Genomic DNA, 15,978 nt, shown 5'->3' with positions numbered 1-15,978 from the left:
AATTTGATCTTCTCTCAACGCTGGCCGATTGTGCACCCTCTTCGTAGAATTCTGCGTAAATGTGCTTCAGACCAGGCAGAATTGACATGAGCTGGGGCCCAACGGAAGGCGATATCTTTCGGCTGTAATTGCCCTGTATCTGGAAATAGCTAATTCGCGAAACTGTAGGTATTCTGTCCATCTCGGACAGCGTGAGATAGGCAGTAGCAAACCGACTCTCGGAATCGTAACAACCGCTCGGGGACTTTGGAGCCGTTAGGTTGAATCGTAACTCGGAAAGAACACCTGCGTCCTCTCATTGCCTCAAGGTTGAGAAAAGTTCAGCAATGCTATGGGTGAAAATTTCGTTGTTGGTCTCTTGCTCCTCACTGCTCTCCATGCGATTGCCCTGCTCTTCCGGATATTCTGGAAGCAGGATGCTGTACTTCAAGTTCCTCAAATATTTTCACCTATTGAGTGTTACAATGGTCCGCAGTTCGCCCAGATCTTCGCTTTTGATGTCTAGTCGATGGAATGTAATGAACTCAACAGCCTCCTTCCATTGCGAGGATATTGTAGCAAAAGGTGGCAGTGCTGACGACTTGACGACCACCCCTTGTTGTAAGATATTGGGAACCCCTTCTCGATCTGGATACTGATCGAGAAACATCACTATCTGGTTAATGATCTCTTGAGGTAGGCGGTCTATTGTGAAGAAGACGCCCTGAGATTTAGTAGAATGCCACTCAGGAACAATGCTTTGAAATAGGTAGACGTGAGTTCTGAGCATGGAGGTGTGAACAGCGGTGCGCTCTTAAAGTCTTAAACTGACAGAAACGCACTCGTCCGCGACAACTCAAGCGATAAGCGGGTCGATTAGATGGATGCGGAGTTACAGACCCAAGAGATGGAGTTGGAGAAGAAAGAAGAGGCCGCTGCGAAGTTTGGGTGGAGCCAGAGGAGAAGAGGAATCTCTTGAGTCTGTTCTTGGATGAGGGCGGAAACGCAAAAGTACGAACGGCATGCAACGAATCAACAGATATAATTACGGCAATGGAGTACCTGTTTCAAGATCGAGGAAGCACTGCTTGGTGAGAGACGGGGAGTACCAGAAGCAACATCTCTAGTCTCTACATATCTCAAACTGAGCAGGGAAGGAAGCTCGGGAGATAGCCTGCTTGTCCGCGGCTGGGTTCGACCTAGGAGTCAAAGGATGCATACAAACAAAGCTAAACCTTCGGTGATCAACGTCACTTTATCGCGATGCGATCAGAATACCATTTGTGGTGAGACGAAGGTCGAGCTTGCTCGTACTAGCCCACCCTCCGCCAAGAGCTGCGCGTGTCTGATTGGCGGTCGCAACCGCGTCTCAGCGAGCTGCCACTTGCGACACGCAGCACTCGGACGTTCCACCACCACCTTCCTGATTATCACAATCAGACGTCTCTCGCTGTAGCTACAATGAGCTCGTCTATAGAGACCGAGATTCTGAACAAGTACAATCTCACGACACTGTACCCCGCAACCTGGCCAGAAGAGAAGGACGAGGCCGACGAAGAGGATACGTTCGACGAGCCGGTGCCCAAAGCTACCCCACAAGCGATACGCCGGTCCAAGTCGCGATACTCGGTATTAGAGCCTAGCTCAAGATACTCACGGCAAGTGCCGGGTGCAGAACGATCCAAAGATGGCGTGGAGACATTGGTGCAGAAGGACGAGCAGGACCCGTTGGGCATGTACCCGAGTGTAGTGCAAGTGCTGCGGGCAAAGAACATTCAGGTCGAGGATGATATCAAGCTGCGTACGTTTCAGCGATATAGCAATACACACACGGCCTGTCTAATAGACATACAGGCAACCGCTTCCTCTTGAGCTCCACTACCTTCTCGCCCTCTCTTTTCCTTTCGCAAGTCCACAATGAAGCCTCCACCGATTCCCTTCTCGCCGGCCTTGACTTTCTTTCCCGCTCTATCGAAAAGAAGTCAGCTTCGCTCAAAGTCCTCGTCGAATCCAACTTCGACCGCTTCGTAGGCGCCAAAGCTACCATCGACCGTGTATACAATGAGATGCGGGACCAAGGGAAGGAGCAGCCAGAGGCGCCCAAGGCCTTACAGCCAGGCAGGGAGAGGAGCCGCTCGAGCTTCTCAGGCCGAAAGACAAGCGCATCTCTGCCACCCGCCATGCTGGACTCTGTGCCGACAGAGAAACGGAAGAATGCGCTTGTAAAGGAGAGCGAATACGGTGTGCATGGCATCAAGGTTCCTCTGACCGAGGTCGCCGTCAAAGCGGAAGAAGTCTGGGGCCCTGCACTGAACGGACGTGAAAGGGAAGAGACATTGAAGTCCATTATGGAGTCAGTGGAGCACCACCGCGGGCTATTCGAGGTTGGGTCAGCTATGCAAGACGCCATACGCCGGAAAGATCACGAGACAATCACCGAGGAATACAAGCGCGCAAGAAAGTACGCAGAGGAAGCTCGGTATATCGTCGAACAGGCAACGTCTAACAAGACACAACTTACTGATGCCGAGATACATCAGGTCATCGTGACCGCTAGGATGTGGTCAGATGTCGAGCGACAGGTTGAGCGTTTCAAGCGCGACTCGTGGAAACGCCTGACCACAGCTCATTTCACACACCTACAAACCGGGACCGAAGAGACCAAGTCGGACGAATACCTGAGCATCATCTCTATCATGCTTGAGCTCGGCGTAGAAGATAATCCGATATGGGTATGGTTACTCTCACGCTACGAACACCTCAAGTTCCAGCTTACCTCCAAATGCCAACATGCGCTGGTTGAGATTGAGATTCTTCGTCGTCATCTGGCAAACGGCGAAAAGACAAGCCTGCGTATGCTACAAAAGCATCTCCGTTCGGTGCCCACTAGCAGCAACGTCAGCGCCGAACCTTCGAAGCTAGACACCCTAAAAGTGACCGAGTTCTGGGAACACGTGTATGCGTCGATGAGCACCTTGCTCTCGAATAAAAGTGGACTACTGGCTGAACTCGTTGAATACTGGGAGATTGTCCAGTCGTTCCTCTCTGGTCGCGCGCAACGGAACTTGCCCACAGGTCACCATGGCCAGTCTTCTGTCCATCACCGTCTCAGCAGTGAGAACAAGGCTGAGCTTGAGAGAGGCACAACCGAACTCATCACTATTCTTCGGGACCACCTGGTCTCGTTCTTCTCGGACCCTCCTATAGAGGATGTTTCCTTGCTCATGTCGCCACTGCCTACGAGTCCGACACCAACAACTCCGGGAACACCATTGAGCGCAGCGTTGAGTCCCAAGTCCGCAACTAGGTTCAGATTTGACCCTGCGAAAGCACCACCACCCTCACCCAGTCGCGGAGAATCTTGGGAGAAGTATGCCTTCTGGCCTCCCAACGCGAATGCGCTTTCGGGATCTCACTATCTATCCAGGATGCTCGTGTTGATTAGCACTGCAGCCAACGAACTTGCTTCGTTGCAGGTTCCTGAGCCTGGAGGCAGCGGTCGCATTGATGAAGCCTTGCGAGCACTACTTGGCGGTGTACGAGAACGTTGCATCCAAGCTGTATGTGCAGCTTGGAATACTGATGCTGAGAAGTTGAAGGTGCTTGAGGACTGGACTCGTCACGTTGATCGTAAAGATACTACGAATTTGCCCCAACGTTTCCTAGCGGTACAGAGCTTCCTGCTCAACAATCTGCAGAAGATCTTGTATGTTGAGGCATCGAGCAAAACGCGAGTGGACGTAGTTGTACCACCAAGCAACAAGCTGCTGCAGATGGTCAGAAGCCAGTTCGTCACCAGCTTATATAGGACGCTGAGTGGAATGGTCGAATGTGCCGAGAAAGGCAGGCAAGCTCTGGGTCCCGAATTCGAGATCAAGGGCGATGACCTTACTATCGACGAGCAAGATGACCAAATTGGTAACGATTTGGGCAGGGTCGACGCCAACAAGAAGGTAAGTCATCCCACACTCGACTATGTGTCTTTTACTAACAAATCTTAGTCCATCCGCCTGCTTCTGACTCTTGCCAACATGGCCGCTTTTCAAACGGAGATAACCCCCCAGCTCCTCACCCTATTCGAGACACTCTTCAGCGTTCAACTCACGGACGAAACTAACCGCATTCGAGACGTCCTCTCTCAACTGGATGCGCAGCTCTTCCGTTCCTACACCAAACCCCACGCCACAAAGATTCACAACACAATCGAATCAGGCATCTTCAGTCCAAACTGGGCGCCGGCCCCCGACGCGCGAAAGAGTGTTGCAGACCGCGACCCCAGTCCATACGTCTTCACCGTCCTTCTCGACCTCGTGATTGTGCACACGGAGTCTTCGACAACGTCCGCGCCGTTAACCCCCCGCATCCTGCGTGCATTGTTCGAGTCTACAACTAGCTCCCTCATCACTACTTTCCAGTCCCCTAATCTATCTTCAATTTCGCTCCCGCAACTCATGCAAGCCACGCTCGACGTGGAATTCATGGCGCAGACGCTCGCTTCGTATACCACGGAGAAGGCGTCGCAGATCCAGACTGATATCTACCAAGTCCTGGACCAGAAGACAGACAACGCGGCCAGAGTACGGTTGCAGGATGAATTGGGTAGTCTGAGAGTCAGTCTCAAGAGGCTGAGAGAAGGGACAAAGGTGCAGTTTGCCTGCTTCAGGAGGGTCAAGAGGGGTACGCTCGCTGGTGGTGCACCAGGCCACGAAGGTGAGCAGAGGGGGAGATAGAATCGCTTCTTGAAGGGTAGTCCAAGTATTTTGAGTGTAAATGTCTTGTTGTTCGCAAATCTATCGCTTGGAAATGCGCATAAAGCGACCGTGGTTTTACAAAGAACGCCGCTGATGCATCTATGTCCTATTCTCGTTCCATACTCCATTCCCTGTATTGTTACAAGTCGTACAATATTGTTATACATCCTCAGACCCCGCAAAGGGATGTTGCTCGAAATACCGCAATAGCGTTTGGTAAAGTACCAACATGGTTCCCGACTGTACACTTGTCCAGACCGCACGCGGTCCGACACCTCTGAACCACCCAGCAATTCCTTCCGTTCTGTATATTATCTTCAAGCCTGTCATGACAGAGGAGGTGTCGAGGGTGGCGGCGCCGTGGGCTTTTAGTGTTGTGGAAGGGGAGGATGTGGAAATGGGTCGACTTTGAGTCGACGGTGGCTTAGTTGTTTGCGATGAGGTGGAGTGTTTCGAGGCCGCGGCGGGCGACAATGAGACTTTGGGTGCGGTTGGAGACGCAGGAGATGGCCCATTGTGTTGCGTCTGAATGCGCGTCTTGACTACGTCTAGGGGAGTTGTGATGACGCCTGCCATACCGCCCGCGGTCCCTGCTGTTATAATCTCAAGTGGCAGACCGATGTTATTTGAGCCCATATACCTCTTTGCCCAATCCCGCTCTTCTTCGTAAAAGGCAAACTGCAATGCTGAGAAAGGCAGGTCACGCCAGAGCGTTGCCTTGTAGCCATGGAAAAGGGCGCTATAACCTTCAGTTCTTGCTATTGTTCGGGCAGCGTCAACGGTGCCGCGGTAGTTGTAGCCTGAGTTAAAGTAGGGGTTGTTGTAGCGGCCTTGTAATTGCAGACGTGTCTTGAGGACTTCGGATGGAACGTATGCGGGTGCAGCAGCGAGGTCGGCGAGGAGACCTGGGAGATGTCAGTATGGAGATAGACTCGAGTAATTTGGGGAAGGTGTACCGGCTGAGAAGTATGCGACCGAGGGCGCAACCCCATAGTCAATCATGGTTCGCTTTGTCCATTCATAAGCCCCAAAGAAGCACACGGTGCCTGCAAAAGACCCGAGGAACGCTGGCTGAACCCCGCCATATAAGCCCTTTCGAAAGCCTTCTTGCCGCCATATGGTGTAATATGTGTTGCCCATGGATGTGTACTTTGGAGGCATGTGCGGGTCGCCCTGCTGTCGCGTCTTGACAGTGTCCAGTGAATGCATCAACATGTCACCCGTCGTTCCTCCTATTCCTCCTGCCAGCATTGCCTGTTTGTGATCAATTGGCATCCCTCATCTCTGCAGACTAGGCATCCTCACATGTAGGTATGGCGGCCGCGCTGCTTCCTCATCTATCTCGTCGTCCATTGCTCCCCGCTTGGTATCCTCCATGGGAAGTTCCACTGCGTGTGCTGTGTTTGCGACATTTCTCCGGCTACCGTCGGTCAGGTTGGTGGTAGAGTCTCCGTTTGTGAGGAAGTTGGCCACGCGGGCAAGTACCATGAGCGCTTCGATGGTAGTGGTGAATACAGAGGAATTGGAGTGTGTGGTAGTCAAAGAGAACCGAGTATGGAGAAGGATTCAATGTGCAAGGGTATACTTCAAAGAGTGACGTTGCTGCCTCTGCGGCCGTGCGATGATGTTCAATCTGGAAAATTTCGGCCAAGACCGGGACCGCGCAGCCCACATCCCTGCAAGCCCTGGCTATCTGCTATCAAAAGCACGGGGACCAGACGACGGCTTGATGCAGTTAAGACTACTTCAACTATCTCTACGCGAATGCTCCCAAGACACCGACAACACATCTGTCTTGCCCCAGAGACAACATGGTGTTGTTGTAGATCAACATATAATCTAGGCTAAGCCCTGCGACATTTAGCGCCTGCTGATGACCCACGTGAGCCCCAGCCATCGTGTTTACATCTCGAGTCTCTCTGCATCCGATCAACACCACACCGCCCCCACCTTTTTCGCCCACGACGCATTTTTCTGCTTGAATTTTTGCTCCATTCTGATCGCACGCGTTACGCGACTTGATCCATACCACTCACAATGTCTCACTCGTGGCTTCAGAGGAAGCGCAAAGCTGATTTGATTGACCTTGCGCAGAAAGCTAGACTTCCCGAGTAGGCTAGGAATTAATCTTGCGCATGCATCGGAGCACTGACGAATGGTTTGCAGTGCCGACGGCTATCTGAAAGACGATCTCGTGCAGATTCTTGAAAACCATCTCAACTCCAACGAGGGCATCTTTGCCAAACTTCCCGAGTTTCGCGACTACTATGGCCGAAATGGATCGCCGATAAAGCGCGAACAGTCTTCGCCGGCAGAGCCTTTGACAGCTACCAAGACGACGCGTCGTCGAACTCTTAACAAGGAAGTCTCGTACGTAGAACCTGAATACGCGTCGCGTCACGCGTCGAGGCTAACATGCGCGCAGCCCAGAGTCTACTCCCATCACCACGTCTACCCCCGCCATTACGCCTGAGATCCGCAGCGTTGTGGCGCGTACGCCAAAGCCGAGAGCCGTCTCTCGTCGTGTTTCTGAGATTGTTTCTGAGGTCGAACCTCAAGCCAAAGCCGTTTCGCGCCGCGTTTCCGGAGTGTTTTCTGAAGCCACACCGAAAGCCGTCTCTCGTCGCGTTTCTGAAGTGTTCAATCAAGTCGACATTCCAGCATCACCTGCCCAGTTGGCTGAGGTCGCAGATCAGTCTTTCCAAGAAATCCAGACCAAGGCTGGTGAGCTATGGAACAGGACTCGGATCGATGAGCTTAAGGAATTCATTCGCGAAAACGCAAGCTCGGTGGCTACAATCCAGACAATCATCCTGCTTGTGGAAGCTGTAGGACTGCAGTGGAACACACTCGACACAACCCCATTATTCGCCACACCCCCCGCCCTCAGCTCATACTCCAACAGCCAAGATGTCCGAGGACCAAATCTCTATGCACTCCTCTCGGCTGAGTGGTGGTCACCAGCCACTCTTTGGTCACTCACTAGCTGGGTGCTACCACTCATGTTCTCATACTTCTTCAACCTGACTCTTCGCACAAACACTTCGCGCAAGTCTTCGGACCGCCAATATCCTGCTGATCCCCTCATCTTCAACATCACGCGAGCAATCTTGTCATACAGCGCCTACCGAGAGACCGTCAACATGGCATTCGCACCAAGTGCATGGGGCCCCTTCTCCGAGTATGCTGTTGCGCGTGTTGGGAACAATGTGCCAGGAGGATACTACGGGCTGCAAATTGGCTCGCTAGTTGGCATACTTGTCAGCCTATACGACGCTGCACTGAAGAAGTAGGCGCTGGCTGGTCTAGACAATGAATATCAACTACCTACGTGCGCAATAGTCTGGTGATACTTGTGTGCTCAACGGCGTTTGGATACACTATACCTTGGATCTTGGGGATGCAATCGCCCTGTATCCGGATGCAGAGGCCAGGGCAGGCGTTGAAGGCCGGGAACGAAGAGTTCGCTGGGCATTCTGGGATAACTCGTTGCCTAATTTATTCTTTATTCAATGAACCAATACCGACTTGAATTGACCTCTGGAAAGCAGCGACCACGAGGCACTCGGACACCTCGGCTGTCGCGAGATCCAAGACCCTGAAACTTGTGTGGGGACGGTCGCGCCTGCTATCGATAGCCCCAAGCGCGAAAAGACCACGCCATCACCCCTCTTCCGCTGCTAACATTGAGCAACTCAATACTGCCTAACCTAATTGTTCTACATATACTTGCTTTATCTACATATCCTAATCGAACTACTTACGAGATGTCGGCCAAATTCATGCAGATGTTGCAGAATATGCAGCAGCGATCGAACCGGTATCTAGCACAAGGCACCATTTAAACGCGCATTGAAGTACTGACGCGTAGATTCCCAGGACTGTGGAAGACATGCGAGACTCTGATGACAAGCTCGCGGGTATGGACGGTATGGAGCTTCGTGGATGGACCCAACAGAATCCTACAGTGCCTAGCCGCGACCTCACAGATCCAGTCGGGCAGACCATTCTTGCTGTTTTCAACAAAGAATTTGATGCGCTTCAGAATTACTGCGAAATGATGATCAAGCAACTCGGAGGAACCGAGGAAGCCCGCGAGACTGTCAGACAAGATGTATATTCGAAAAAATGGGGTCCCACCAAAACGCCCATCTACTCAGTCCTATTGCCAGCGCTACATATGCTCCCGAACAACAAGCAAGATCTTTTAGGCGTTGTCAGATATCTAGTCAACGATCTCAAAGTACCAGTCGACGGAAGAGATGTCGTAGGCAGCACAGCACTCTTCTGGGCAATCTCAACCAAACCCTACGTACAACCAGAATTCGCCCAAATTCTCTTCGATGCCGGAGCTTCTGTCAACACTAAGAACCGTTTTGATGCCACCCCGGGCGCCGAAATCGCTCAAGCCGACATTCACGGCGACACGACCAAGAACGTGCAGATGATGAAGTGGTACATTGAGCATGGCGGAGACGTCGTTGCTAAAGACACAGATGGAATGAATATCAAGACCATAGTCGAAATGATGGGTCAAAAGGTGCCGGCTATGACTGAGGTTCTGAAGAGCGGACATGGCCCAAGGAAAGAGGGAGATTGCACTAATTGTGGGAGGAGCCCGAAGGACGGCAAGCCCTTTCCGGCATGTGCGACCTGTAAAAAGGCGAGGTATTGCTCGCAGGAATGTCAAAAGGTGGATTGGAGGGTGCACAAGAAGACTTGCAAGGCTTCGTAGAGTGTATGGGACGACGGCAGAGGCGGGGACAGATAGTGCTCGAGCATTTCGTTCTTTTGTGCGCGTAAGGAAGAGGCAATAGCTATCCGTACGAAGGAGCTTGTATCTCCCAAGTTATATCTCTACAGCAGATACTCACTAAAAGTATAGATATAATTCTACGTTAAAAGTTTATCAAGATGGTAGCAATGTCTATGTTTTGGGTACAACTTAAAGACAACGAGCTTCTTCGTATCGCGAAGCGTTGGGTCTTGACGTCGCTGGCTACGAAGAGTGACCCTCTCGAAGATGGTAGCGGAAAGCAGTTCAGAATGACAGTAATTCTGCCAAATCAAGGCGGTTAAAGCCACAACAAGACGAGTCATGTGGTACAAGGCATGCAGCTTCTATCAAGCACTGTATGTAGTCGGAAAGTGGGGCATCAGGAAGCGCTAGCATGCATGCAGTATGATGACTACGTCACGCGTAATGATCTGACCGCCATCCTTAAAGTCATGTATCCTTGTCCAAACATTCTTTAGCTGGTGATTACTGTTTTCTCGAAAGGTTTCTGAGTCGTAACAGAATTACTCAAGATGCGATTGAATCCGAATGGGGACGCATCGACCTTCCCTAAACGTTCGGCCTTGCCACACATTGCAGGCACACCAAAGGACAATGCTTGGTTTTGGGTGAGACATCTCTTTCACAGACTTCACATAAAACATACACTAACTTTATCTATCAATATCTCAGGGCGGCAACGACGAACTCGGTCGATTAAACCTCCTCACCCCACAGCGAATAGCAAAAACCACACAAGAAAATGTCAAAACGGGAGAATCAGTATCACTGGACTTGCCATTGAACGTTCCCGGCCCAGCCTTCTTTGGACGAAAAGGATTGAAACATCGCATCAAGAACATAGCCCCCGGCGCTTTCGATGATGAACTAGCATTCAACACGCAGAGCAGTAGCCAGTGGGATGGCTTCCGCCATTTCGCGCATCCAACATATAACTGCCATTACAACGGCGTTATCTCTGACGAAATAATGGCCGATTTAGACGGCGATGGAGAAGATGGCGAAGAAGCACCTGAGCGCTCAAGAAAGCTCGGCATCGATGCCTGGGCTAAGAAGGGCATTATAGGCCGCGGTATCCTCCTCGACGTATACTCTTGGGTCCAGAAGTCGGGCAAAGCATATGATCCTTTCACCAAACACTCCATAACAGCCGATGATCTTCGTGAATGTGCAGAGTCACAAGGCACGTCGTTTCAAACCGGCGACATACTCTTGATACGTACTGGATGGCTTTCAACATACAACGCCCTCTCTACCGCCCAGAAATCCGATCGCAGCACCATGCCACTAGATCAACACTTTTACGCTGGTCTCGATGCCACAGATCCCACGAAAGACTTCTTATATGACAACTACTTCGCGGCAGCTGCGACGGATAACGCGAATTTTGAGGTTTGGCCGCCGGAGAGCTGGGAGGGGAGTCTACATGCAAGTATGCTTAGCATGTGGGGCATGCCGATCGGAGAGCTTTGGAATTTCGAAACGCTGGCGGAGATGTGCTGGGAGAAGGGGAGGTGGGAGTTTTTGGTTGTCAGTAAACCGGTTGACGTACCTGGGGGTGTTGGGAGCTTGCCGAATGCGGTTGCGATATTCTGAGGTGAAGGTTCGTTGTATGGATACCCAAATTGGATGTTGTTGATATTTTCATGACCTTCTCATACGTTAGGATTGCTCTTGTGGTAGTTGGAGCGGTTGTCTGTCTTGTTGGATCTGTACTCATTTTACTAATGTGCACATTCATTTGTTGGAGGCCCCATCTATCTACCGATATCTCACACGACAAACATGATATTTACCACGAGAACCTATTCAAGTATAGAAGTCCCAAACGCTTTTAAAGAGGCCATTTGGTGACGTATGGATCATGTCGTCCTGGATGGCATTGGAGGCTGGCGAGATTCCGCGCTAGTAGGCTGTGGGGAAGCAGCCATCGAAGACGCGACCTGATCGCGACCGCGCGAACCCATCCTCACAATACATCACCTGCATGAACGCGACATCACCCAAAACAGTACGCTCCACGACGATCTTTTCGCGTAAGTTTACCCATCGTCTTCGATGCATTATGTAGCGCGTATCGCATACTCTCGGTCAAAGGCTCTTGTGCGTGTCGCTGCGCCCTTTGTTCTACAGCACTACGTCATCGACTGTCGCGTTTGAACACTGAGTTCCGAGCCTTTCTATCCTCCACAGACACAATAACATCCTGCCGCATCATCACACCTTCTTGCTCATCTGGACCAAACAGGCTCGACGTGCTGGCATGTTCGTCGGTAGTTGCCCCCATTGTGAGCGACTGCCAATCGGGATGCAGATGCCTGCACGGCATTCTTCTTCTTTTCTCTGTCCCTTTCGATGACACAGTTACCGTAAAGTCTCCCAGGTCAGAAGGCACCAGTTTCGGATTCGTACTACGCGAATCTTGCCAGGTTGAAGATTTGCGAGAGACCGAGAGTTCAGTGCCTTGGATCTCCGGATATACCAGGCCGCTGCCACCAACGCCAATGATACGCTTGATTCGTGGAACGCTTGCGAGTATTAGGGAAAGACTGGACACAGATCTGGTACCCGTAAGCTTTGAAAACACTCAAATGGATTGAACTTACTGAATCAGGACGACAAGCTCAACTGCATCGCCTGCGTCTCGTCAGATTCCTGGCGCTTGGTGTCTGTCAAGATTACTTACGCGTGGGATTTTGACTAGATGCTAACCTCAAAGTGGCCCATATTTCACCTCCAGCAACGAATGCTACACTGCAGAGTCAAAACCGCGACGTATTGGTGACCAGCCTATCAGACATACATTGCTCGAACACCGAAGAGCGTCGCTACTGCGAAGCTTTTCTCTTTGTCCAACGACAATTTCCAAAGGACCGGAACCATCCAAAAAGCCAAGAAAAGGTCTGTGGTCATGTTGAGTCCTACGACTGCGATCGCAAGGCCACCATTGCTACATCGTAGCGAATGTGCAGTCCATTCCGGGATTCCGCATTGGAAAGAGAGAGCAAAGATCGAGAATATCGCAAAGATCGTAATCATGCCGAATAGTATAATTTTGGCTCTTCGGGTTTGTGGGACGACGCGTTCGATGAGCAAAGCAGACGACAGCTTTGCGAATACCATCGCAAAGATTACGAGTATCCCGGCAATGTAGGATGCCTATGATCGCTGATTAGTATTGAAGAGCAATTGGCGACGGAGCGGTCAACCTTGAAGAACAAAGAGATGTTCTCGTCACTGAGATCTTTCACGTCCTTTCCTAAACCACCGTGGATGGCGTATTGCCAACCAACAGTCGCGCCTAGATACACAATCTATGGCGAGGTCAGTATTGTTCGTTGTCTGGAAAGTTGAACTGTCCTACAGTCGCCGCAACGATTGCTACGTCGTCAAGACCGGCTTCGACCTTTTGGCTACGACTCTGCCAGAACCGCGCGACCAGCACGCCTGCTGTTACGATCGCCCATGCATACGTGGAGACGAGGATGAAGCCACCCCTTGTCGTTGTGGCGATGCCACGACCTTCATCCGAACCTGCGGGTACCATTGTGTAAAACCGACAAAATAGTAACGAACATGGAGCCGTGTGGGAACCGACTGTGGGGAAACTGAATAGATTATGCTAATCGTTGAAGTATACGTGAAAATCGGATCCGAGGAATGCGCAGCTTATGCTGACCGTTGAAGTAAACGTCCCGCATGGCTCCGTCTCACTTTCATCGCACCGGCTCTCAGCCACGCACTCGGACAGATGTTGGGTACGTATTTGAGACTAACAACCCAAAAGTATACCCCATGGTTGGGCTTCCAACACGAGCCGTTTGAAGGAGGAATATCATTGGTGTGTTTCCATGATCTTTGAATCCGTCGCATGCTTACTGTCTGTGCATATGCATAGCGGCTAACCCGTTTTCTGCAATCCCCATGTCTATCCGTTGCGCATATCCAAGCCGTACCTCGCTAAAGCGCCTGCTGACGACTCCAACATCACAATCTGCGCGAGGCGTTTCCTAAAGCAGTGCATCCCTTCTCGTTGAGCGATTATAGCCTCACTGTTGGAAGATGAGATGTTGTCACAGATGGCGTGGGTCCTTCGCCTAGGTAAGCTTGATGGCAATTAGTGAAGCGGAACAGTTCGCTCAACCCTATCTCGATTACTTTTAGATGAGCCCGAGTCGGTGGTATCGCGTACGGACCCCGCAGCACGTTACATGCAAAAGGAGCCAAATTGCCGTTATTCGCTCCGGACACCATGCGGGCGGCCCCGGGCCCACGCGAGCCTATTTGCTGGAGCAAATACAAATCCCGCGCCCATGCGACGAACGACACGAACATACCCTTATGAGACGCGTGCCGCGTCGGATTTAGCCTTTTGAGTGTAGCGATGCCGGAAAACTGACCCATAACAGGAACGGGTCATTAATTGAGCTTGATAACATACCCTGCATATATTATCAGGCCCATTCATAGCTGCTCTGGCTAGACAACCCAGTGGATGGGTTACCAATCATCATGATCTGTTGTGTAACGCAGCTCAGAGTCCCTGGTGGACACTTTGCAACGTCTTCTCTTTTCTCCGCAGTTCCGCACGTTGCACACTGACCGCTGACCACTGACCACCGATTTGGGCCCTTTGTGTGCAAGCATGGAGCTCAGCACCTACAAGCCGGATGCTGACCTCGATGTCGCAGAGCGAGGATCCGGCCAGAGTGAAAAACTTGGAGTAACTCCCGCAAATGCGCCTGTAGGAGGACGGACGTCAAACCAGCTCGAAGTAAGTATCATATGACCTGCTTGACCAAGGAGCGTCATTGACAAAAACAGAGGTACATAAACCTTTCTGCTGTGATTAATTTCGCTGTTATCATTCTCGCTTCATGGGAATCATTTGCAGTGACCTTTCAGTTCGCCCTGACCAACGGTGGCCCGGCCTCTATCTTCTACGGTAGTATCTTGGCGGGTATTGGTGCTTGTGCTGTCGGATTCTCGCTGGCAGAGCTGGCTTCGATGTATGTCTCTACCAACAGATCCAGACTCCTGTTAATTTCTCAACAGCGATCCAACCGTCGGTGCTCAGTACCGCTGGTCAGCCAATCTCGCTCCTGCTGCCCCTCGCTTTTGGGGATTATTACAAGGTAGGTCCACGTAGCCAACCATACCTACCAGAGCTCATACTACAACAGGATGGATCACTGTTGGTGCCTGGTGTTTCGCTTGTGCTGGACCGCCTTCCATTCTTGCGAATATGATCACATCGTTGGCAATCTTTAACAACGAGAATTATATCCCTGAGAGATGGCATACCAGTCTTATCATGATTGCGATCATGATTATCCCCTTCACATTCAATCTTTGGTTCCGAAAGCTTCTTGACGCATTTGAAATCACAGGTGGCATACTCCACATATGCCTCTTCGTTGTGGTAATTGTCGTCTTTGTTGTATTTGGACCGCGCAGCGACCCTGAATTTGTCTTCAAGACACTGACATGGCAAGAGTCTGGTTGGAACAATAAGGGTGTGTCTTGGGGTCTCGGCCTTCTGAGTATGACATTTTCCGTCACTGGAGCCGACAGTGTTCTGCACATGTGTACGTCTATGTATCCTGACATGCCGCTACTTCGCTGATTAGCTGTGTAGGCGATGAAGTCAAGAAAGTGCGCACGCGTGTGCCGCGCAGTATCATCATCACATGTGTCGCGAACTCAGTCATGCTGGTCATCTTTGCCACCATCCTCTTGTTCTACATGGGCCCACTCGATGATGTCGTCGCTACGCCACTTCCACTGCTATGGGTCATCTACAACATCACTGGCTCATCAGTGGCAGCCAATGTTCTCACTGCGCTCATAGCGGTGATTTTCTTCTTCGCGCTCTTCAACATCTTTGCTTCAGTCTCGAGACTAGTGTGGGTGTTTGCCCGCGATAACGGCCTGCCTTTTTCCAACTTCTTCTCATACGTATGTAGCCTGCTCGGCTTCGCTTGTTGCGCTGACTGACAACATTAGGTCCATCCTACGCTCAAACTTCCAGTCAATGCTCTTCTCCTCGTCGGGACTATCGTAACCTGTCTGTCCCTGATCTATATCGCCAGCGCAACCGCCTTCAACGCGCTCATCTCCCTCCAAGCATTCGCCCTGCATATATCTTACTTCTTTCCGATCCTATTCATGCTGCTGCGCAAGATTCGAGGGCCGTCTCCGCCATACGGACCATTCAAGATGGGTGTTATCGGTCTACCCGTCAACATGTTCGCGCTATGTTACCTAGTTTTCGTCGTCCTTTGGATGCCGTTTCCACAGGTTTTGCCGGTCACAGGAGATAATATGAACTATGCAGGGCCCATATTCGGTGCTGTAGTACTTGGGGCTCTTGCGCATTGGTTCATCAGTGGACATAGAACGTTTAAGATGCCCGTTATCCGGTATGAGTAGGAATATAGTTTCAACAAG

General features: G+C 51.1%; 7 protein-coding genes across 7 annotated transcripts; 5 read left to right on the top strand and 2 right to left on the bottom strand.

Annotated features, from left to right (window-relative positions):
- Positions 1 to 1,440: 1,440 nt before the first annotated feature.
- AA0111_g4796 (hypothetical protein) lies at positions 1,441 to 4,709 on the top strand (the record flags this gene model as incomplete). Its single annotated transcript, XM_028650837.1, has 3 exons — positions 1,441 to 1,780; positions 1,834 to 3,932; positions 3,981 to 4,709. 3 exons carry the CDS (start codon positions 1,441 to 1,443, stop codon positions 4,707 to 4,709), a joined length of 3,168 nt encoding a protein of 1,055 aa, XP_028507471.1.
- A 180-nt stretch (positions 4,710 to 4,889) lies between these two features.
- On the bottom strand, positions 4,890 to 6,218 carry AA0111_g4795 (hypothetical protein; the record flags this gene model as incomplete). Its single annotated transcript, XM_028650836.1, has 3 exons — positions 4,890 to 5,635; positions 5,687 to 5,984; positions 6,036 to 6,218. The coding sequence occupies 3 exons, from the start codon at positions 6,216 to 6,218 to the stop codon at positions 4,890 to 4,892; spliced, it is 1,227 nt and encodes a 408-aa protein (XP_028507474.1).
- Positions 6,219 to 6,767: 549 nt separating this feature from the next.
- Positions 6,768 to 8,023, top strand: AA0111_g4794 (hypothetical protein; the record flags this gene model as incomplete). Its single annotated transcript, XM_028650835.1, has 3 exons — positions 6,768 to 6,841; positions 6,897 to 7,100; positions 7,156 to 8,023. 3 exons carry the CDS (start codon positions 6,768 to 6,770, stop codon positions 8,021 to 8,023), a joined length of 1,146 nt encoding a protein of 381 aa, XP_028507473.1.
- A 474-nt stretch (positions 8,024 to 8,497) lies between these two features.
- Positions 8,498 to 9,465, top strand: AA0111_g4793 (hypothetical protein; the record flags this gene model as incomplete). The annotated part of the gene is made up of 2 exons (XM_028650834.1): positions 8,498 to 8,550; positions 8,610 to 9,465. 2 exons carry the CDS (start codon positions 8,498 to 8,500, stop codon positions 9,463 to 9,465), a joined length of 909 nt encoding a protein of 302 aa, XP_028507468.1.
- Positions 9,466 to 10,040: 575 nt separating this feature from the next.
- Positions 10,041 to 11,124, top strand: AA0111_g4792 (hypothetical protein; the record flags this gene model as incomplete). Its single annotated transcript, XM_028650833.1, has 2 exons — positions 10,041 to 10,136; positions 10,201 to 11,124. The coding sequence occupies 2 exons, from the start codon at positions 10,041 to 10,043 to the stop codon at positions 11,122 to 11,124; spliced, it is 1,020 nt and encodes a 339-aa protein (XP_028507467.1).
- Positions 11,125 to 12,659: 1,535 nt separating this feature from the next.
- Positions 12,660 to 13,075, bottom strand: AA0111_g4791 (hypothetical protein; the record flags this gene model as incomplete). The annotated part of the gene is made up of 2 exons (XM_028650832.1): positions 12,660 to 12,842; positions 12,893 to 13,075. 2 exons carry the CDS (start codon positions 13,073 to 13,075, stop codon positions 12,660 to 12,662), a joined length of 366 nt encoding a protein of 121 aa, XP_028507470.1.
- A 1,098-nt stretch (positions 13,076 to 14,173) lies between these two features.
- AA0111_g4790 (hypothetical protein) lies at positions 14,174 to 15,960 on the top strand (the record flags this gene model as incomplete). The annotated part of the gene is made up of 6 exons (XM_028650831.1): positions 14,174 to 14,302; positions 14,353 to 14,537; positions 14,584 to 14,663; positions 14,712 to 15,116; positions 15,167 to 15,486; positions 15,535 to 15,960. The coding sequence occupies 6 exons, from the start codon at positions 14,174 to 14,176 to the stop codon at positions 15,958 to 15,960; spliced, it is 1,545 nt and encodes a 514-aa protein (XP_028507469.1).
- Between the last annotated feature and the right edge of the window lie 18 nt (positions 15,961 to 15,978).

Source organism: Alternaria arborescens (genome assembly GCF_004154835.1).
Source record: "Alternaria arborescens strain FERA 675 chromosome Unknown contig_9, whole genome shotgun sequence".
NCBI lineage: Eukaryota > Fungi > Ascomycota > Dothideomycetes > Pleosporales > Pleosporaceae > Alternaria > Alternaria arborescens.
Note: the sequence above shows the minus strand (reverse complement) of the source record. Positions and strands in the feature narration are given on the sequence as shown.